At 40.4% G+C, this 23,869-nt stretch overlaps 1 protein-coding gene across 4 annotated transcripts in view; it reads right to left on the bottom strand.

The window, feature by feature from the left end:
* Window positions 1–20,796, bottom strand: part of LOC103177436 (phospholipid scramblase 2) — a 29,805-nt gene extending 9,009 nt beyond the window's left edge. Inside the window, exons 1-6 of one of the 4 annotated variants that reach the window (XM_007891578.2) lie at window positions 20,297–20,796; window positions 6,044–6,098; window positions 4,068–4,184; window positions 2,505–2,653; window positions 2,226–2,268; window positions 774–994 (exon numbers count right to left, since the gene is read on the bottom strand). In XM_007891578.2, the coding sequence (XP_007889769.1) occupies window positions 774–994; window positions 2,226–2,268; window positions 2,505–2,653; window positions 4,068–4,184; window positions 6,044–6,056 (543 nt within the window). In that variant the 5' untranslated portion in view covers window positions 6,057–6,098; window positions 20,297–20,796. Of the gene's footprint in view, window positions 1–773; window positions 995–2,225; window positions 2,269–2,504; window positions 2,654–4,067; window positions 4,185–6,043; window positions 6,099–11,101; window positions 11,123–12,358; window positions 12,393–20,296 lie in introns of those variants that run through there. The other 3 variants (XM_007891579.2, XM_042334649.1, XM_042334650.1) reach the window with 3 other exon arrangements.
* Window positions 20,797–23,869: the final 3,073 nt, after the last annotated feature.

Genomic DNA, 23,869 nt, shown 5'->3' with positions numbered 1-23,869 from the left:
ATTTCTTGATGTAAACACATTTCCTCTTTTGTTCCGTTAGATAAAACAATAATCTTATAACACACAAAGGGATGAAAGCTTTTGAAAAAGTGAACATCTTATGCATTTGTTTTTATGATCCACAAATAAACTATAGGAACATACTGAAAAAAAATTACAGTCCACCTGGCTGACTCAAACTAAAGAAGCAGTCACATACGACTTTCCCATGCCTCTCAAACTATATCTTCATCAAATAACTGTATAATTTTCTCTCTAATTTGCTGAGACAATCTGCCTCCATCAACCTCTTATTCCAATCTCAGTCCTAATACATGGGAATTGTCCATGTGTAGGTGAAGTGCATGGAACTCAGTTTGGTTTGGACACTCTTAAGCAAACACACTTTCATTGTTTAAAAAATCAACGGCATTTCATCTACATTATAATAATATTCCTTGCATATGATATCGTGCCTTACCAAGTCTTCTAAGAGTCTCAAAGCGCTTCACAGAATATACTGTGAAGTGAATTGACTGTATATTTTGTGGGTGAAATGCGACAGCCAATTGCACACAGCAGTGTCCCACAAATAGCCATGGATTGAGTGACCAAATTCTTCTTATTATTATTATGAAGAGATTCATGTCTTCTGATACGATTGCATCATTTTAATTGTGTGTTAGGTCACAGAAATCTGGGCCAAAACGTTTTTAGAACAACATGAAAAGCTTTACATATGCTGGTTACCTTATTAATTACTCCAAAAGTCAAAACAATTTTGATTTACTCACGGTGTTTAGGCAGCAAGGGCAACAACAAAAGCCACATGCCAGTGGGCGGGTAAACTGTATGATAGGTTGTCCTACGTTGTCCAAAATCTTTATGGTGAACGCTCGATTAGCTCCACAGCACATTCGGTTACAGAAATCACTTTCCTCAACTGCGAAGTAAATTCTCTGACCCAAGCTATTCTTCACTTCGTATTTGTTTTGGGTCTCAAATCCTACTAAAGCTGAAATATAAAATTGCAAGGAGTTTCAATACCAATCATTATGTAGCTTGTGGTTTTAATAATAATAATCTTTGCATCTAATATAGCACCTTATCACATCATTGAGCTGTCTCAGCATATATACTAGTGAATTTACTGTGTATTTTGGGGTTAATAAGGTAGTGCATGCAAACTGACACAAGCAAACCATCGACTTGTAGAGGATAAGAACACTTCTGTGTGAATTAAGTATATTATAATATAATCCTTGATATAGTGGCTTATCACATTGTCAAAATCTCTCTAAGCACTTCGCAAGATTTTGGTGACTGAGACATGCAAATACCCATCACCATTCTTAAGGATATCTAACCAAGCAGAGTTCCAAACATGCTCTTAACTCGTGTGCTGAAATGGGCAAAGACGCATAAACGCTGGGAATCTAAACTAAATGGTATTAGTCTACAGGACAGGATACAGGAGAGGGATTGGGGAGCAGTAATAATAATAATAATCCTTGCATGTGATATAGCGCTTTTCAAGTCTTCTAGACGTCTCAAAGCGCTTCACAGAATAGACTGTAAACTGAATTGACTATATATTTGAGGGCGAAATGCGGCAGCCAATTGCGCACAGCAATGCCCCACGAACAGTCATGGTTTGAAGTGACCAATTTATTACCTTTTTATTTTCTTGAGGGATTATTATCACAAGTGATTATTATCACTAAAACTATTAGCACAACGTGCAGCTGCAGCAAAGAAAACAGGTCAGAGGATAAGTCACAGGAAGTAAAATTAAAGTTGTACAGGACATTCTTCTGATCTGACCTAGAAAAGGTCTTGTTTGTTTTTTACAGTAAAGACATCTTGGTATTAGGCAACTAACCTGATAGCTGGAGTTGGGCACCTGAGTTATGACAAAATGCTACAGATCCTGGAAACATTTACACGAGAGATAAGGCTCAGGGAAGATCTTCTGTAAATATTAAAGATTCTGAAGGGTATGGATAAATAAATCCTAATACACTGGCGCCTTATTATAAGGCAAAATTTGGGGTCCATAAAATTCCAACCAGCCTCAAAAGAAGTCACTGTGCTTGTTTCCAGCTAATGGCTAGTTTCCTCGATAAAGGCTGATTTCCAGATCATCAGGTCAGAATTGGAGGTAACAATTTACAATTGCTAAAATATCATTTGTTATTCACTTATGCAGAAATTAAAACTAGAAATATTTTCAAACTGTCACTTGCCTTCGAGAAGCTCAACAATTTGATGAACAAGTAACTGATCAATCTGTGGAAAGAATGATTGCATTTTAACACTGGACCAGAATTATAAACGGAAATTGTCAGTAAAGAAGTTGTCCATTTATTTCAGTGGTGGCGAACCATTTTGGGTCGACCAACAAAATAAATTTTCCTGACTGAATATATCTTTATTTTGACACAAAGAGTGCAACCCACGGAGCCAGGCTGACACCTGATTTCAACTGTAAATGAATAATTGAAAGAAAACCATCACATGCTTACTGTTGTAAGATATTCCAGTCCAGGAGGACAATTTGGATTCCAGGCTGGCATTTGCGTCCCCTGCACTTGGGGATGTGTTGGTCCACCTCCTTGCTGACCTAACATAGGAGCTGTAGGTGGCATGTAGGCAGCGTAGCCTTGTTGAGGAACTGGTCACACAGAAAGAGAGAATGTAAACAAATAGACCACTTTTGCTCTGAGTGCTGAACAATCCCTTTGCTGTCCAAATTGTACCTTTTATTCAGTGATTATCAAGTGGTCTGGATTGGTGCTGAAACTGCTATTTTTGTGTAGGATATCCCTTTAAGGTTGATGGCCCCATTTGAGTAAGAAAAAAACAGGAAGTATATACAGGACACTGGGAATGTCGCTATTGTGTGTGGGCTATCTTTGGGGGTTTGGATTACTAATAAATTGCCTAAAACGCTTGTGCTTTGGATTGGGAATTATTACAGTTGCACTGTGAGTTTGTAATACTAATTCTTCTCACTGATTTTTTTCTCATCCATTCTCAGCTTTCATTTGTCTTACTCTCTCTCAATCCAGCTTTAACCATCTAGATTAGTTTTTAAAATCAATCTTTTACAATACAAATACCTCCTGCTCTTCCTTGCATTTTCTCAGAGCTGGGAGGCTACAAGAACCAGGACAGAGAGCAGGCATCAGAACATTTCTACCAAGACAAAGGTTTTGCTCAGCAAAGTTGCGCAGCAAAGAAGTTGCTTCGGCCACGCGATGGAAAACAACAACAGTAAAATACAACAAAATTACATTTGTAAAGCACCTTTCACGTCAGGAGGACGTCCCAAGGCACTGAAGTGATTGCCATGACTCTAGTGTCTCAATATTGTCTCGCATCCGTGCTTTGATCCGTTCAGCTTTCTCCCCACCTCCGCAACATTGCCTGCCTCCACCACTCTCTCTCCTCTGGGGTTAGTGAATCCCTTATATATCACATACAGGCTTGACTATGCCAACTCTCTGCTTGTCGGACTTCCCAACTCTTGCCTCCACAAGCCACAAACCATTCAAAACTCTGCAGCTCATGCATTATACCTTTCTTCAGCAGCTTTAATTTAATTTAATTCCTTTCCTTTCCAAATTAAAATCTTCTGCTAAATCAGTGCAATACAGAAATATCGTCCTTTAAGGACACATTGTATTTATTGTTTAATTAATGGTGAAACAATGCATGCAATCTGGATGTTAAATAATTGTTTATTTTATGACAGTTCAACAGTCAATAGTTATATAGAGAGCACTGAAATACTACAACCTTTGCAACCAGGTTTCAAAGAATAAAGTAGTGACCTATCAGCAGGCAGTTGTGAGTTGGTCAGATCTGCATCTGACTGCCACTGGCTAAAATTATACCCCCAAAATTTGACTTTTACATACAAGCAACTGACATGCAAAGAGTCCCATCATCTATAACCATATTTGCGCATGTGTCAGCAGTTTTTTCACCACAAAATGCTGCTGACCTTCAGTTGTTGTAGGGGATAGAACTGTTTTACTACCAATATTTCAAACAGCCATGAAATCCTAAGAAGAATGGGTTACCGGTAAAGCCTGCTGGAGGAATCCCATATTGTGGAGGTGGTGGATAAGGCCCTTGTGAATCTGGGACAGAAGGACATGGAGGGGCTGTGGGTCCATATGCAGGATATGAATAAGGACCTGAAAAAGAAAATACAAGGGATTTTTTTCTTAATATGCTATGCTGTCAGACTGGATTATAATTTCTGATCTGGAACCTAGAGCCTGACTCAATTGTGCTCTGTAAATGTTTTAATTTAATATAATCACAATGCCAATAGTATCATACAAATAATTACACTCAAGAACTAAACATTGTTAGAACACCTTATCATAGTGAAATGCCTTAAAGTGCCCGATTATTGATTATATAGCCAAATAAGGCAGCCATATGAACCAGCAAGATCCACAAACATCCAAGAGGTAAGAGATCATTTCACCCACATAAGTGATCATTTCACATACACCACAAAGCACATAAGTAATCCACTTCTCAGTTCAACCTGTGAAATGCTTTGAGACATCCTCCTGATGTGCAAGGCGCTTTACTGAATGCAAGGATTATTTCATCATTTAATTCAAGAGGATGGTTGGCCAGGTCATCAGGAGCAATTGCTTTCCCTTTTCAATTTATGTGTGTCAGCCTGGTTAGTGGTAACACTCTCGCCTCTGCGTCAGAAGGTTGTTAGTTCAAGCCCCATGTCGAGAGTTGGAATCACATAGTCTAAGGTGACACTGTATTGCAGTGCTGGAGGAAGGGAGATTGCATTGTTCAAGGTGCTATCTTTCAAATGAGATGTTAACTCGAGGTCAATCTGCCTGTTCAGGTAGATGTTAAAAATCCCATGGCACTGTCCAAAAAGAGAATGGAGTTTCTCCTGGTATCCTGGCTAACAATTCCTCAAATAAAATTGATCACTCACTCCATGGCTGTTCGTGACACATTGCTGTGCACAAACTGGCTACCGCATTTCACCCACAAAATACATAATCAAACCACGTTACAGTATATCCTATGAAGTGCTTTGAGATGTCTCGACAACGTGATAAGGCGCTATATCAAATGCAAGAACAACAACACATTACATTTGTATAGCACCTTTCATGTCGAGAGGAAATCCTAAGGTGCTCCACAGTCAAGAGATTTGGACCAGAGCAAGGGATTGGGATCAGGAGGGGTGGAGGGCAGGAAAGGTAGGGGTAGGAGGATGACCAAGGATAGGCCAGTCAAAGAGTAGGGTCTTGAGACTCTCCTTGAAGGAGGCAAGCGAGGGAGCAAAGCGAAGGGACTGTGGGATGGAGTTGCAAAGGGTGAGGGCTGAGAGGCTGAAAGCCTGACCGCTGAAGTTGGGGCAGGCCAGGCGGGGGACATGGATAACAAACCGCTGAGTGGAGAGAACCGGATAGGTTGATGTGGCGTGAGCAGGTCACAGTTCTGGATGATCTGTGGCTTATGGAGGGAAGATCAACAAACAGGGTGTTGGCATAGTCAAGCCTAGACATAATAAACGCATGGATGAGGGTTTTGGTGACCTGATGGGAAAAGCAGTGACAGAGCCGGGCAATGTTGTGGAGGTGGGGGAAGGTAGACCGGGTCATGGCACAGAGCGGGTCATGTAAGGATTATTATTATTATGCCATGGGATCTTTAATGTACATCCAAGGATAGGCTGGTGAGACCCGTTTAACATTTCATTATCCGAAAGACTGAACCTCTAACAATGCAGCACACTACCACAGGAGAGCACTAGCACCCCACCCTATGCTAAGAGTTCGAGAACCCATTAAGGCTTGAAACAACAACTCTCCAATCCATAGGCTAGAGTGCTACAAAATGACCCAAAATGATACCTTTTTTAGCTTGTGGTAAGCATTATTTTGGGACAGAGCTGCTAGGCAATCCATCCTGCTCACATATGTTTAATTATATAGAAATTGAGTTTTCACATACATTAAAACATACATTAAATCTATTATTTTTGGTGCAACAGTGAGCTTACCCTGAGCAGCCATAAGCAGAACTTCCTTTTATTATTGAGTTTAGTTGGAAAATACCTGTGGGCAGAGGAAAATACAGATCATGTGAAATGTGTCAAAGTAGAACTTGATAAATAAAAGTCCAACTGCAATATCTATATTTTTTAAACATATATTTATTTATAAATATATTATTTGGTACAACAGAAATCCAAAACACACACAACGTACAACATCTTCTGTTACATTTTTTCCTTTCTCCCAATACAAAAACAATCTGTTGTTTATAGTATAATCCTTCACCCCACACAGGTCATGCACACGTTTTTTTTGAGACACTCCCTTTAAAACATTCGGGAGTCGCCCCTGTGCCCACATCCACGTGCCCGCCTGCGCACACCCTGATAAGGAGGAGTCCTGTAGCTCAGTGGTTAAAGCATTCGCTTTGCAAGCGAGAGACCTGAGTTCAATTCCAGGCAGAGGGCGAAACCTTGGGCAAGTTTCCTTACTCCACACAGAGCCTAATAATAATCCCTCCAAAACCAAAAACAATAATAAATTTTTCAATCTACGACTGTTTGTGCGACAATGCTGTGCACAATTGGCTGCCGCGTTCGCCCACAAATATACAGTCAATTCACTTTACAATGTGTTCTGTGAAGCGCTTTGGGATGTCCTCCCGACGTGAAAAGCTCTATATCAAATGCAAGGGTTATTATTATTATTATTATAAGGCGCACTTGCCGCTTTCAGAAAACGCCCCGATGTGCACCGCACACACACACACACACACACGTTTACCGTACATACATTTTCAGGACGCTCTTTGTTTACATCTCGAGCGTCCTTCTGTACATTTATATGGTTACCTTCACGTGTATTTTAGTCTTAGTTTTGGGTGCGCTCGTGGACTACCCGGTGGGTGCGCCCTGAGCGGTTTGCGCAGGAGCGGCTCCCGCCCATCTGGCCTTTACCAAGGTTGTGCCAAGTTTCAGCACGTCCCTCAGTATACAGTCCCTGATCCTGGTATGCACGAGCCTGGCGCAGGCCCTCAGGTAGGTGTATTGCTGCAATATCTACCCACTACCTAACCTATTGCCTGGTTTTCTGTTTTGTAAAAAACCCACCAACCTGGGTTTACGTGTCAGCCTGGCACTCTCACCTCAGAGTTATAATGATTCTCAATCCACAACACTGGTGTATTAAGTAACTTCTTTATTCTCTGTGCGCAATTCCTAACAAACTACAAAGATTCCAACCATAAACCCATAATAGTTGTTCTCCCAGAATCTTTTCTTCTGGTATTTTTTTTCATTGGTTCCCATTTAATCGTCTATTGACTCTTAAAGTGGATTAATCAACAAGAGTCAGATAGTTGTCGGTTGAAGCCCCATGTCGGGACTGTAAACCCACATACATAGTTCAGGCTGACACTCCAATGCAGTACGGTAGGCTGCAAAATTGTTGGGAGATTTTAAACAAGGTCCTGTCTCACTGTTAAGGATGTTAAAGATCTCATGGCACTAATCAAAAAGAGAAGGGAATTTCTTGCTTGCTTGGGAGTTGTTTCCTGACCAACAATCCCTCAGATAAAATTGGTCATTCACTTCATGGCTGTTTGTGGGGCATTACTATGTGCAAATTGGCTGTCATGTTTGCCAATAAAATACACAGTCAAGACATTTTACGGTAAATCGTTTGAGACATTCTCTTGACATGATAGTCACTATAATAATTATAAATGCTTGCACTTGGTATAAGACCTTTCATGTTAGGAGGACGTGACATTTCAAAGCGCTTCACAGGATATTCTGTAAAGTTTGCTGACTGTGTACTTGTAGGCGAATGCGCCAACCCATTTGTGCACAGGAATGTCAAATAACACTTCTAATTATGAACAAACAGAGAGCCCAGTGTGTCAATGAAATACAAAAATGTCAGTTTTAAAAGCAGGATATTTATGAATATAGGGCCTGATTCCATACTGTGCTCTCTATTTAGGCAATAGGAGATTCTTCTCCTCTCCTACATTGGGTGAAACAAAGCATTGTGGTGTGTATAAAGAGACTCTCTTGGATAAAAATCAATTTGTGTTTTCCATCTTCCCATCAATCATAAGTCTCTTTTCATCACAAATATATGAAGCAAAACAAGTCACAGCCCTTCAAAACAGAGACAATAACTACACAAGGCTTTCCAGCTGTGACAAGAGGGCAGCATCACAGTGAAGACCTTCTCCATCTATTCTGAAAGATATTTGAATCAACACATACAGTGGTGGACTGAGTGCTCATCATCAAAACGATTTCTGTGATTCTTTCATCAGTTATCAACCATTAGGTTAAACAGGTCCTGTCCCTTTATTGTACCACCATTTAACCCTCAAAGGTGATAATAATAATCCTTGCATTTGATACAACAATAACAACAAATTACATTTGCATAGCACCTTCCATGTCAGGAGGACGCCCCAAGGCGCTGAACAGTCAGGGATCTTCACCGAGCTGGTGATGAGATCAGGAGGGGCCTTATCACGTCTTTGAGAATAAGCGCTTCACAGAATATACTGTAAAGTGAATTTTATGTATATTTTGTGGGCAAAATGCATCAGCCAATTGCGCATAGTAATGTCCCGCAAATAGTCGTGGATTGAGTGACCAAATTATTATTTTTTTTCTGGAGGGATTATTATCCCCAGCAAAGCAATCCACCAATCGACTAACAACCGGGTTCCTACTTACTGCTAAGTAAACAGAGGTGTGTGGAGTAAGGAAACTTGCCCAAAGTTTCACCCTACCAGGAATCGAACCCAGGTCTCTCTCTTGCAAGGTGAGTGCTCTATAGTAATAATAATAATAATCCTTGCATTTGATATAGCGCTTTTCACGTCGGGAGGACGTCCCAAAGCGCTTCACAGAACACACTGTAAAGTGAATCGACTGTATATTTGTGGGCGAAACGCGGCAGCCAATTGCGCACAGCAAGGTCCCACAAACAGTCGTGAAAATGACCAATTTATTATTGTTTTTGGTATTTTGGAGGGATTATTATTAGGTGTGTGAAGTAAGGAAACTTGCCCAAGGTTTCGCCCTCTGCCTGGAATTGAACCCAGGTCTCTCGCTTGCAAAGCGAGTGCTCTAACCACTGAGCTACAGGACTCCACTGAAAGTACAGCAATTATATTTACAGGTATACTACATAGGTTGAAACCTGATTATAATCATGTCGTTCATTTTTGTTATCATTATATCATTTCATACATGAATGCAAATACATTAACTTTCTGAATCAGCTTACAGTATTGTACCACGGGAGACAGATTCAGACTGAGCATTCTAGTTAAACTAATATCTTCTGGGGAACTATAGACCAGTTAGTCTGACATCAGTGGTAGGGAAAATTCTTGAGTCCTTAATTAAAGATGTCGTTATGGGATTCCTGGAAGACCATAACAAGATTAGGCAGAGTCAACGTGGCTTTACAAAAGGGAAGTCATGCTTAACTAATTTTTTGGAGTTTTTTGAAGATGTATCTAGCAGGTTAGATGGGGGGAACCAGTAGATGTAGTATATTTAGATTTTAAAAAGGCATTTAACAAAGTGCCACACAAAAGGCTATTGCACAAGGTTAAGGCCCGCGGGATTAATGGGAACATATTAGCATGGATTGAAGAGTGGCTAACGGGTAGAAAACAGAGAGTAGGATAAACGGGTCATTCTCGAATTGGCAGGATGTGACTAGTGGAGTGCCACAAGGATCAGTGCTTGGGCCTCAGCTATTTACAATTTACATCAATGATCTAGACGAGGACATTGAATGTAACGTATCTAAATTCGCGGATGACACTAAACTAGGTGGGAGAGTAAACTCTGGGGATGATGCAAAAAGATTGCAACGGGATATAGATAGGCTAGGGGAGTCGGCGTGTAGATGGCAGATGGAATTTAATGTGGGGAAGTGTGAAGTTATTCACCCAGGTAGAAAAAATAGAAAAACAGATTATTTTCTAGAGGGGGAGAGATTAGATAGTGTTAGTGTTCAGAGGGATTTGGGTGTCCTTGTACACCAGTCTCAAAAAGTTAGTTTGCAGGTGCAGCAAGCAACTAAGAAGGTGAACGGCATGTTAGCGTTCATTGCAAAAGGTTTAGAGTACAAGAGTAGGGAAGTCTTGCTGCAAATGTATAGGGCCTTGGTGAGACCACACCTAGAGTATTGTGTGCAGTTTTGGTCTCCTTATTTTAAAAAGGACATACTTGCCCTAGAGGGGGTGCAGCATAGATTCACTCGGTTAGTTCCTGGGATGAGGGGACTGACCTATGAGGATAGGCTGAATAAACTAGGGCTATATTCTCTAGAGTACAGAAGAATTAGGGGAGATCTTATTGAAACATATAAGACTCTTAAAGGGCTGGATAAAGTAGACACTGAGGGTCTGTTTCCCCTGGTAGGAGAATCTGTAACCAGGGGTCACAGTCTTAAAATTAAGAATCAGCCTTTTAGAACAGAGTTGAGGAAACATTTCTTGTAGATGCTCAGTCCTTGAACATCTTCAAGGCTGAGACTGATAGATTTTTTAAAAATAGAGGGATTAGGGGATATGGGGATAGGGCAGGTAATTAGAATTAGGTCAGAAGATCAGCCATGATCTTATTGAATGGCGGGGCAGGCTCGAGGGGCCGAATGGCCTACTCCTGCTCCTAATTCTTATGTTCTTTATTTCCTCACAAAGAACATCCTGAACTTTGGGAGCACCGAGAAAACACACACATACAGATTCCTGCGTGTGCCACTTAGTCTTATACTCCTGAAAGTATAAGGAAGAATACTTCTCCCAAACTATTCACCTAATCAGTTGTAGTGGCCCTTGAAACTTCCCATCTCCATTGTGGTATTTTCCCAGAACTGCTGTGGGAATATGAGAGTGACGTAGACAGCAACAAGGGTGTGTGAGTGTGTTGGGGGTGGGGGGGATGGGGGAGGGGAGTGGGGAGAGTGGTGGGGGTTAGATCAATAAAACAAACATGCAAGTCTTGGAATCAGAGATTTTGTTTCAGCAGAGAACGCCATTAAACTGAACTCACTGTGCCTGTACCAGCTCCCTGTTTGGCTTATCTGTTCTCAGTGCTTTTACCCTTCTTTTCCCCCCCACATACCCTTCAGATATTTCTAGGTGTCTAGGGATTCTGTGTTCACATATAGCTTCATCATGACACTAAAGGCAAGGATGTAAATTTAGACGGCGGCAAATGGTGACAGCACAACTGGAAATTTGAGCCCTATGTGTACATCTCATTTACTGCAAACAGAACATGTGAAACAGGCAGGCCTCAGGGAAATGCACTCGGCTTCTTAATGTTAGAGCTCTTCAAATCCAAGTGAATATTGCTCTATGGAACTAGCAATTATACAGGAAGCACAGTCATGTACGAAATACACTACAAACCTATAGTATCTTTAGCCTGGCCTGCAATTTTAAAAAGGCAAGAGGTAATTCAGTTCAACCCTGGATACCTAGCAGGGAAGCTTAAGATGGATCCCAGCCTCTAATGATGTGGCTGCCTCACAACAGAAGCAGCCGAAACCTTCGTCCACGCCTTCATCGTTTCCCGGCTGGACTATTCCAATGCCATCCTCGCTGGTCTCCCCAGCTTCACCATACACAAAATTCAACTCATTCAGAACTCCACCGCCCAGATTCTCACCCGCACAAAACTCCGTACCTCCATCACACCAGTTCTTGCCAGGCTGCACCTGGCTCCCAATTACTGAATGGATCGATTTCAAGATCCTCTCACTCGTTTTCAAATCCTTTCATGCCCTCGTACCTCCTACCCATCCAATTTGGTTCCCCCCCCACTCCCCCTCCTGCAGGCACGGCTCAGCTGGCTCTGGCCTCCTGTTCATCCCTCGTCCCCTCCCGCCACCATCGTTCACTATGCTTTCAGCCACTATGCCCCGAAACTCTGGAACTCTCTCCCTCAATCCTTCCGCCTTGCCCCCTCCCTCCCCACTTTCAAATCTCACCTAAAGACCTTCCTTTTTGATTGTGCTTACGGTCACCTCCCCACTCCCTCTCTCCCTGGCTCGGGGTCAGACTCTGCTACTGTCAAATGTTCCGGGACGCTACCCCATGTGAAGGACGCTATATAAATACAAGTTGTTGTATTTCAACGTCTCAAGAATGCACTTGTCAGTCTCGACTATGACTTTAAGCTCTGAAATGGGGCTTAAAACCACGCACTCACACATAAACAGACACACACACACATACATGGCACAGAATATAAAAGGATTGAATAAAAGAGAAAAAAGAACAGGAAACTAAATGTAAAAGTTACCAATTTCAAAATGTTTCAACAGCAAGTTCTCCTTAGGACAGGCAGTCTCTCCCTCACTCTCCTTGAAATCTGTTGTTCTGTTCCTTACACAATAAGCGTATTCCCTGATCGGATTCACACCTTTAATCTCCAGTCTTGTTCATTGAATTTAATGAATTATTCAGAACGTGGGGCGGGGGATACAGCCTCTAGGAACCTCTAAGAGCTATTCATTCTGAGAGATAAATCCAGCTTTGTACTCTGTCCTCATACAATTTACGCAGGGAGCACCCCAGCATTTGTCGAAGGACATTGTCTTTTGATTCCAGCGTACAGTACTGTAAACAAGCTACACAATCACATTCTTGTTCTCACCTTATTGTGAACAAAGGTTCAGAGAATTTCCCTTCTACTATTCTAGGCTGAAGGGATCCTGTTGGTACTTCACTTTGTTCCTTCAGCTTTCTTTTGTATGAAACACATGATGGCTAAGACAATTTTTTTACATTGCCACAGTAAACAAAAAAGACTCTTTCAAGACTCCTCCTACTACACCCCCCCCCCCCCACCCCCTCTACCCCCAAAGCAGAGTAAACAAAATAATACAGATAGTCTAAGGATTCCCAATAATACAAGTCTAATTTCAACAACTGAGTGTTGAAGACTGAGTGAGTCTTTATTCACAAAACTTTTTGAAAATAGTTTCAATGAGACAAATTTCCCCACAGTCACATTTCTAAAGCTCTTTTTATGAAACTTGTCAAATGCACATTTGATCTACATTTTTTTGGTCAGCTGGGTGGCTGGTACATTATTCGGCACAAGTTGGCATGGGCCAAGGCTTGGGAACTCTACAGTGTGCGTTGGGGTACTGCTGGAGTTTAACCAGCTAAAACCGCGTAGTTTGCCACTTTGATGTACAGTAATACAGTAAGTATTTAAACCACTGTAATTATTTCTGTTGAAAATTTATATGGTTCTTCAGCTTGCGTGACTGACATTATTCGTTGCATTTTTTAAAAAAATTCCATTCATAATGTAAACAAAAAACAACCCAAATTTTCAGTATGAAATTAGATGTTAAATATAGAGCAGTTGGTTTTGAAATAAAATTAAAAAGTCCCGAGCATATGAAAAAAGATGTTGCTCTTTTTATAAACCCCACATGCCTGCAAAAGAAATCTCTTCCTTCTGTAGTTCATTCATATCATGGCAACAAACCTAAAATTATATTATATTCCAGATTAGAAGGAAGGATTTGAAATCAGAGAAACAAACGTTTAGATCTTTGCTCTTTGGTTCAGATCCTACTTCATCTCAGCCCCTAGAAACAGAATGTCCTTTGGACCTCCATTCCAATGGATAATATAATAATAATAATTTGTGGGACACTACTGTGCGCAATTGGCTTTTGTGCTTTGCCCACAAAATATACAGTCAATTCACTTTAATGTACATTCTGTGAAGCATTCTGAGTCGTCTCGAAGATGTGATAAAGCGCAATATCAAATGCAAGGATTATTATTATCATTCTCACTCTATAACCAAAACTGCTACAGTGTGGCTTTAATTATTCCTTCGCAAAATGTTATGTCATTTCCAACTGTTTTGCCTTCAAATATATAGTCACTACCCATCACAGTAAAATCCTGTGAAGCACTTTGATGATGTGATAAAATGATATATCAAATGCGAGAATTATTTATTATTATACCACTTCTGAAAGCAGTGACATGTGCTGAAGTACAGTTCCACAGACACCAGCAGCTTTACAATATCTCACTCAAGTGGCTGTTTTTTAAGTGTAGGCTGTAGCAGTGAATAGTGGCAAGCTTTTCAATCATAGCGATGTGCACACTGGAAAAATGTGATAAAGTTACTACTATTTAGTGGAGAATTAAAAATGTAGTGGGCCTCTGTTACGCATATTTTGGAACTGTGCAAAGGTTTTCATTTTCGCCCACAAAATAATACAATCAAAAACTTTACACCGTATTCCATGAAGCGCCTTGAGACAACAACAACAAATTACATTTGTATAGCACCTTTCACATCAGGAGGACTTCCCAAGGAGCTGGACAGTCAGAGAGACGTCTCAAAGACATGATAAGATGCTTTATCAAATGCAAGGATTATTATTTTAAACATAAGACAGACTTTATAAAAGAACAATTGATCCTGCTTCAAATCAGCAATACCATTCTCACTCATCATCACCTACACACATATATTATTTGCCAAAGATTGCCAGACAGCAATGAGAATAGGAGACTGGCAGATTATCCCCTATCTTGGCCCACAGCATAACTGTTGCTCCACTGGGAGCCGTTTATTTTAGTAGAGGATGTGAAACTGCAACTGTTGTCGTCGCTATTGCTGAGTGCTCCCTGCTTAATTCCTGCTCCCTTCAGCCCACTATGAGACTTCACCAACTTAGCCCTCACTCTCTGAAACTCTCTCCTTAAATCGCTTTTGCCCTGTACTCTCCCTCTCCGCTTTCAAAACCTATCCAAAAAAAAACTTTCTTTTTGACTCTGCATCAAGCATTGCTGGCCCACTCTCCCCCTCAAATCTCCCACCTTGCTCCGGCTCCCACTCCATCTCTGTAAAACATTTTCAGATGTTCACCTATGTGTTTATAAGTGCACGTTTTGTTAATCTGATAGGCCATGAGTTGAAACCCAGATTATATCCTTTAAAGATCATTAACAAGCATGCTGAGCAAATTCAGTCTATACAGTAAGATGATTTAAACTATAGAATGTAGGACTCCGAACAATTTAAAATTGGTTTGTTTGTATGAAATTTACTTGGATTCAATTCTTGCAGAAGAGGGTTAAACTGAAAGCATAAAGAATGCTAATTTTGATCCTCATTACTAATATAATTATGGGGGTTGTTGGAAAGGGGAATAGATAATAATAATAAGAATTCTTGCATTTGATATAGTGCCTTATCATGACTTTGGAGACTTCTCAAAGCACTTCACACAATAGAATGTAAGGTGGATTGACTGTATATTTTATGGACAAAACGCGGCAGCCAATTGTCCCACAAACAGTCGTGGATTGAGTGACCAATTTAAAATTATTATTTTTTTTGAAGGAATTTTGAAGAAAGAGACAGAGAGATAAAGATAGACAGAGAGTGAGCCACAGAGACAGACAGACAGACAGACAGACAGACAGACAGACAGACAGACAGACAGACAGACAGACAGACAGACAGACAGACAGACAGACAGACAGACAGACAGACAGACAGACAGACAGACAGACAGACAGACAGACAGACAGACAGACAGACAGACAGACCTCTCTACCCAGTAGTTAGGGATGTCCTTGGCACAGAGACACAGAGAGAGGAGTGAGAGACACAGAGACAGAGAGATTAAGTCCTTTGTCATCTTGATATCTGAGGTTTTAGTCATAAATATATATATATATGAAGTTGTTTTGTTGAATGCAAGTTGTTTTGTTGCAGTTTGTAAAAGAGTATGCGTGATATTATACGAGAGGTTTTGAAGTCCAAGTATGAGGTGCACTACGTCATATGACTATCCACTGTCAATTTGGAAAGATTCTTAGCCATGTATTACGTACCACTGTTGATTCTATGTTGGATGTCATTTATTAGGTTATTTTAATATGTATTCTTCTTTTGCTTCCATTTATTAATTCCATTAGTTTTCCAATTACTGGCGGCAAGCTAATGGGTCTGTAGTTGCAGGGGTGGGTTTGTCATCCTTCTCAAATGCAGGAACCACATTAGCCAGTTCCCAGCTTCGGTAATTTATTCTACCAAAGCTGAAATGATAATCCTTGCATTCATTTTTTAGAAATGAAACTATCAACTGCAACAAATTGCTATAAACTTGAACATTAAAACCAGCCAAATGTGTCAACCAGTTGCTACTTTTTCAAAAACACTGTAATGTTTTTCCATTGTTAAAATAAATAACTTTCCGACAGTAAACAGCGCAGCAATTTCAATTCATGATTATATTTTTTGAAATGGTCCAATGCGAAGCTGGAAAAGCTACTGTATTGCAGTTATAAGATAGCCCAAAATTAGAGTTGTAATATAAAAGATTAAAAAATTATCTCTGAAGAATTCCATTACCTTAAATCGAAAATAACCATTTTGAATGAACACAATTCCAAGATCAGCATAATTACTATTTGCCTTTACTATAAGATTTCTACTCCCTTCCTCAACAATTCCAAAGATTACAATTTGGATGAACAACAAACAAATGCCCATCAACCACAGCCACCACTAACTGAAGGGGCAGGTAAAGGAATAAGGTGGGTAGAGGAGTGGGGTGTATGAAAGAAGCCCTGTCCCTCATCTGATCTCATCCCTCCCTACTGTCCTCCCAATACAGCACCAAGCTGTTTTTTAAGTGAAAATTATCATTATTGTAAATCTGAGATATTTTGATGTCCAACGCCCTTTATTAAAAAAGTTTGACTCAAAGCAGAGTGCTGTAGACAGGTTTGGGAATATAACCATGACTATTGAATAAACAATGCGATGTAAAGAAACAAATCAAATATATATCCCAAGAACAATACTTGGAATCACCAAACCCACTGAAGTCACATTAACAAATTCCTGGCATCTTGTTAAACTATTATATTACTTTATACTTTTGGTGAAGTGTTGAAACAAAGTATATTACGGTGTCAGTACCACAATACCAATGATTCTAACTATCTCATCTTTTGAACCATGTTTGTCAAATTCTAACTTTACTCTTTACCTAAATATTCACAAATAAAGTCAAACAAATAGATAGGGTTAGGTTGACGATTCTGACTTTGGCTTTCAGTTAATATTCTGCGACTGGTTTTATTTATGATTAGATTGTGTTTATTTTTTAAAATAGTTTTTTGGGGGAAAACAAAATGTTTGAGGGGGAGGGAAGTACAATTTTCATACTGAGATTTTGTTAACCATTCATTACAAGCAGGTTTTCAGTAAATTAATTTCTGAATGCACTATGACCATCAGTGAACACTTTGTATTTTGGCTTATCTTTTGCAAAGTTATGTTTTATCGTGGTGTTGCAACATTGTATTATTTTATCTCTCGTAAAATAAACCTTTTTTTGTGACGTTACAATGTTACTTTGAATTTGATGTTAGTACCAATCTAGAGCTTCTCCTTTTCCAATGTAACGCATGAGGCCCTCAATGCAAAATACCAATCCATTGTCACAAGCACTCAGGGGAAGGACAGAATATGGTAGCATTATGAAACAGGCTATAATACAATAATAATCCTTGGTATAATTTGATATAGCACTTTCGTGTCAGGTAAATGTCTCAAACGCCTTCACTTGTCAAGTCAAGTAGCTGCGATTTTTGCGAATGAACTCAGCAGCCAATTTGTGCATAGCAATGTCCCACAAACAGCCATGAAGTGAGTGATCAATTTCCGATGCCTCTTTTTTCCTTTCTTTTGCAAACATTTGAGTTTACTTGAACACCCTAGCTCCTCTCTACACAAACTGCAGCCCATCCAGAACTGTGCCGCTCCTGTCCTCTCCCTCACCAGGCTCCATAAGCCTATCATTCCCATCCTTGCTCAGCTCCACTGGCTCCCCATCCCCCCAAGAGATCAATTTTAAAATTCTCACCATCACTTTCGAATGTCTCCATAGCCTAGCCTACTAAGTATAACTCAAGTTAGAATGCATTGCTCTCCCCAGGCCCTCTGCAGTGGGTTCTATTTGATTTAAGGTTTGTTCAAGCCGCCTTTAATTTGTTTCTTAGGTTAAAAGTGTGTACATCAGGGTGACAGGAATAGAACAACTTGGTTAACTGTATTGAAGAACTCTGGGATGCTAAGCTGCGTGATGGGCGCTATATAAAGGCAAGTTGTTGTTGTATTTGTGTAGGTGCAGCTTATCAGAACTAACCAACTCTTTCTATTAGAGATTATGATGAATTATAAATCAGACTAGACAATCGAACCAATCAGCAGTAAAAAAGCACAAACAATTCTCCAAAATAGCATTAGTCATTCACTTCATAATTGTTTGTGGGACACTCTACTGTACGCAAATTGGTTGATACGTTCGTCCACAATAGAATCAGTCACTCCACTTTACAGTGTGTGATTCAAAGCACTTAACGTTTCAAAGCACTTCAAAGGAAATGCTTTGAAACATCCTCCCAACATGTAAGGATTATTATTATAAAATCTATTTATGTGTAAATTGTGAACAGAACCCGTGATTCAGCAACAATTTGTTGCTAGTACCCAGTAATTATGTATCTTTTACATCTTTGAATAATAATAGTGACTACAGTACAAAAAAAATGTTTAGCCTAATTTAGTAACTACAACACCATTGAGGTTCTTTTATATATCATATTCAACCCTTGGAGGACCTGCCTCAAAGCTAACTGTACCGTGATATCATCCGTCTGGTGAACTGCTTAACTGAAAACCTAATATAACACTTGTTGAGGTTCCATGCTTTACTTTTTCTTAGAAAGTTGTTACCATCCAACCTTCTGTTCGCTAGCCATTTTCCATCAAGAATATCATAATCCTTGCATTTGATATGGCGCTTTATCAGATCAAAATCCTCAAAGCACTGCACAGAGTTTTCTGTGAAATGTAGTCACTGCATTTGTGGCAGCCAAACGTGTCCCACAAAAAGCCAGGAGGTGGAAGATCTATTTAACTGGAGAATTGTTAGCCAGGGGAAACTCAAATCTCTTTTCAAGTAATACCATAGGTTCTTTAACATCTACCTGAACAGACAGACAAACCCTCCGTTTAATGTCTCATCGGAAGCATGGCATTTCTGCCAATGCAGCACCCCCGCAATACTGCACTGGAGTGTCCGACTAGAGCATAGACCGAATGAGCTTGAATTCCCCAACATAGGACTTGATATCACAATGTTCTGACCAGAGTGCTCCCAAATGAGCCAGGCTGAATCCACTATAAATTGAAAATTTCTGGCTACAGCATCATTTGTGGAGTCCTGTAGCTCAGTGGTTAGAGCACTCGCTTTCCAAGCGAGAGACCTGAGTTCAATTCCAGGTCAGGGAGAAACCTTGGGCAAGTTTCCTTATTCCACACGCCTAATAATAATCCCTCCAAATAAACAAAAACAATAATAAAATGGGTCATTTTCAATCCACGACTGGTTGTGGGACATTGCTGTGCGCAATTGACTGCCGCGTTCACCCACAAATATACAATCAATTTACTTTACAGTATATTCTGTGAAGCGCTTTGAGACGTCCTCCCGACGTGAAAAGCGCTATATCAAATGCAAGGATTATTATTATTATTATTATTATTTATATATACTGTGTTAATATGTAATTTCATGTCTACAAGACACAGTCACTACACTGTGAATGGGTTTGACACAATCTTCCCAACGTGAAAGGCACTATATTAAATGCAAATAATAATACTATAATAATATCATAATAATAATCATATAATATTGCGCTTCTTTTCTGGTGCAATGTTCTTATAGTATTCAATGCTTAAAAGGTTGACAGCACCTGGTTTATTTGCAAATAAAGTGCTAGATGTCAATCTGAGGAACACTGTGACACACACCTCTATTTCTTAACCAATGCAGGACCTGTGTAAAATGTGTGGTTCGATTCATGACTGATTGTGCAACATTGCTGTGCACAATTAGGCTGTTGGGCTATTTGCCTACAAATATACAGTCACTCCACTTCATAATAAAATCCTGTGAAACACTTGGGGACGTCCTCCTGAGGTGAAAGGCCCTGTACCAAATGTAGATATATGAGGGTGGGGTGTTGAAGGAGGGAATACAGATCCTACAGACAGTTATGAAACAATGATGGCAGCTTTGAAATTCCTTTAGAGAAAGAAGTGACAGTAAGGGAGTCACCTCTTGTTCCATTAAAGCAGCACATCTACAAATGGTTAGAACAAGCAGCTTACCTCTCTCAGACTGCAGAGACCACCTAAAGGCAGAGTTCTCTGCTCCTGGTTCTCTTCTCTGATCCTCCCTCTGATCTCAGCACAGAAAATCCTATCTTTTTTTCCCCTACAGTATAAAAGCTCAGGATTGACAGCCCTTTTTAACCCACCTGCTAAACCCAGAGACAAGAGGGTCTGGGACTAGTGTCCAGGTCACTTCTCAGCTCCCAGTAAACAGCAAACAACCAGATACTGTAACCATATGAATGACGCCACTGTGGATTTAGAAATGATCCTGTCCTATAAATAAACCCTCAAAAGAGAGAAAAAAAATAAATGACTTCAAGTTTTCTTTTGCATTTTAAAAAAAAGAGTATTTTGAGAGTTTTAACAGATCCTCGGGTCAGCCACCTCTCCCCAGGACAAGGATCTGATCAGAACAAGAGGAGCACCAACAGTCAGCCTACAGGCCTCTCTCTCTCTCTCTCTGTCTGTCTGTTTCTGTAAGATTAGTGCATCATCCCCCCCTTCTCAACACTCAGCAACACACACTGCCTTGGACCAGCCCACTTGCTTCTAAGGGCTTGTCCTGTTCTCCCTGACCTATGGCTGGTCCCTGATTTAAATGCAAAGGAGGAGACTTGTGTCTCAACTTGCACTTTCATTCGACCAGCCGGCAACATCTTTTAATAATAATACTCCTTGCAATGTGATATTACAATAATAATCCTTGCACATGGTATGACATCTGTCGTGTCGGGAAGTCCCCAGGCGTTTCATAGGATTTATAGTGAAATACTGTGGCTGTGTATTTGTAGGCAAAACTCTATACCTCATTATAATGCACTGTTATAGCATTGCATTATAATGGACAGTGAATAATAATCCTTGACTTTGATATAACTCCTTATCATGTGTTTGAGACGTCTCAAAGTGCTTCACAGAATATATTGTAAGGTGAATTGACTGTATATTTTGTGGGCAAAGCCAAAACAGCCACGGGATTTTAACATTTAAAAATGTTTAAAAAAATTAAAAAGCCATGATCTTATTAAATGGCAGGGCAGGTTCGAGGGGCCGAATGGCCTACTCCTGCTCCTACGTCTTATGGTCTTACGGGATTGTACGCAGCCTGCAAGAAGCTCAACTCACGCAATTTTCTGATAAATGGTTGCCACACTCATCACGTCCTGTGTGATAAGCATGACGTTATGTGCAAATCTTTTGGTGCAAACTTACGTAGACCACAGGAGGTGATGTTAGTGGTGGCCAATAATGCCCACTCCCACCCCTGCCCTCTAACCCTCCTGATCCCACCTCCCAGCTTGGGTCCAGCTCCTGACTGCCCAGTGCACTGGGACGTCTTTCCCACGTGAATGGTTCTATACAAGTGTAATTTGTTGTTGTTATTGTTGTTGGCCCAATGACCCAGAAGTTGGCCTTTGTTTAGTGTGTGGAAAGCCATAAACCAGCCATGAGTCCACAGCCATAAACCAAATTTTTTTTTGGTCAGTCGGCCGTCTGACACATGCAGAAACTCATCACCATGCTTAAGAGTATCCAAATCAATGCTTACATTGATTGGTGTGTTTCAAAATGTATTAAACATCATCTGAAATGTTTATAGAATAAGAAGTTCTTTTTGTTATGTTTATAAAATGATAAATTATTTGGGGAACTGCTGCTACATAACAAAACTGCTAGATGGAACAGAGTATCGTATCAAGGCTGAGAAACAAACTTGTTTCTCATCTACTAACTGGATAAAGAGAGATCAATTCGGGAAGAGAATCATAAGAGACAGGAAGTTGGAAAAGTGGAGTTTCAAACCATATTCCAGTTTTTAAAGAAGGAAGATCAAGACAAAGACTTAGACAGCTGTCAACATCTTTATCGGCGTTCATCAGCTGGCAGCAGTACAGCGGTACCTGAATATCTTTCATTGATCGATCGGACAGCATTGCCTGAATACCTTTTGGTGGGCATTAAATTAGACATTCAATTGGACTTTACTCCTCCATCTTTTCCATAACATTTGGTTCAGTCAACCTTAATCGTTGTGAACAGTACGTGGATATGTAGTCCTTTCATTTGATATAGTGCCTTATCACGTCTTCGAGACGTCTCAAAGCTCTTCACAGAATATACTGTAAAGTGAATTGACTGTATATTTTGTGGGTGAAACGTGGTTGCCAATTGCTCACAGCTGTGTCGTGGATTGAGTGACCAAATTATTATTATTTTTATAAGGAATTATTCGCACCGGAAAAGCAATTCGCCAGTCGACTAGCAATCGGGTTCCTACTTACTGCTAGGTAAACAGAGGCGTGTGGAGTAAGGAAACTTGCCCAAGGTTTCGCCCTGCCTGGAATTGAACCCAGGTGTCTCGCTTGCGAGGCGAGTGCTCTAACCACTGAGTTACAGGACTCCACATAATGTATACATAATAGTGTAAGCATTATTCTGTTGTTTTTTAACTAACTATTATTACTCTGAATTAATAACTTTTTTTAAATATAAGATTTTTGTCAGTCTTTACTTCACCGCAGGGTTAAAATGGACATTTTACATCAAACTGAGATTTCCATGCATCCCAACTACACATGGAAATCCCAGAGATAAATTGTTGGAATGGAATGCGCACTCTCTCCCTGGAGGGACGCATCCTGCTTACCAAATTCTGGAAAGTATTAGGCGCAGGGTGACTAGAGCCAAGGTTTAGGGAGCCAAGGCTTAGGAGTGTTGGAGTACTGCTGGATTCTAACCAGCTTAAACTGAAATAATAATCCTTGCATTTGATATAGCGCTTTTCACGTCTTCTCGATATCTCAAAGCGCTTCACAGAATAGACTGTAAAGTGAATTGACTGTATATTTGTGGGTGAAATGCGGCAGCCAATTGTGCACAGCAGTGTCCCAAACAGTCGTGGATTGAAAATGACCAATTTATTATTGCTTCGTTTTGGAGAGATTATTATTAGGCGTGTGGAGTAAGGAAACTTGCCCAAGGTTTCGCCCTGCCTGGAATTGAACCCAGGTGTCTCGCTTGCCAGACGAGTGCTCTAACCACTGAGCTACAGGACTCCACCACTATTCTCATTCAACTTCACTGGCTTCTTTCCCCTAACGGATTGAGTTCAAGATCCTCGTTCTCACCTTCAAATGCCTTCATGGTCTTGCCCCATCCTATATCTGTGGATCTCTTCGCTCAGAAAATGCTCACTGGCCTGTTTTATGTCCCCCACTCCACTATTGGCAGTCGGATTTTCAGCCATTCTGCCCCCACTCTCTGGAACTCCCTCCTTCCCCTTGTTCAAGGTCCATCTCAACACGTTTGACTTCAGTCATCTTTCCCTGCTCTCCTCTTTCAGCTCCCAACCCTAGCTCTGGTGCCCAGCCAGCAGTGTCAAGCACTTTCAGTCCTCCTGATGTGAAAAGCGCCATATAAATGTAAATTGTATTGTATTCTAATCATAATCTTGAATGCACTTGTCCTTAAATCCCCCTAGCAGTGTAAAGAGTTTGCCATGCTCAATTCTCCCTTTTTTAATTTTTTTTTAAAAAGTTTGGCTTTCGTATCATCCCTCAACTTTCT

The sequence above is a fragment of the Callorhinchus milii genome, unplaced genomic scaffold (genome assembly GCF_018977255.1).
Source record: "Callorhinchus milii isolate IMCB2004 unplaced genomic scaffold, IMCB_Cmil_1.0 Scaffold4, whole genome shotgun sequence".
In the NCBI taxonomy this organism is placed as follows: Eukaryota; Metazoa; Chordata; class Chondrichthyes; order Chimaeriformes; family Callorhinchidae; genus Callorhinchus; species Callorhinchus milii.
The sequence above is the reverse complement of the archived record's forward strand: the minus strand, read 5'-3'. Positions and strand labels throughout refer to the sequence as shown.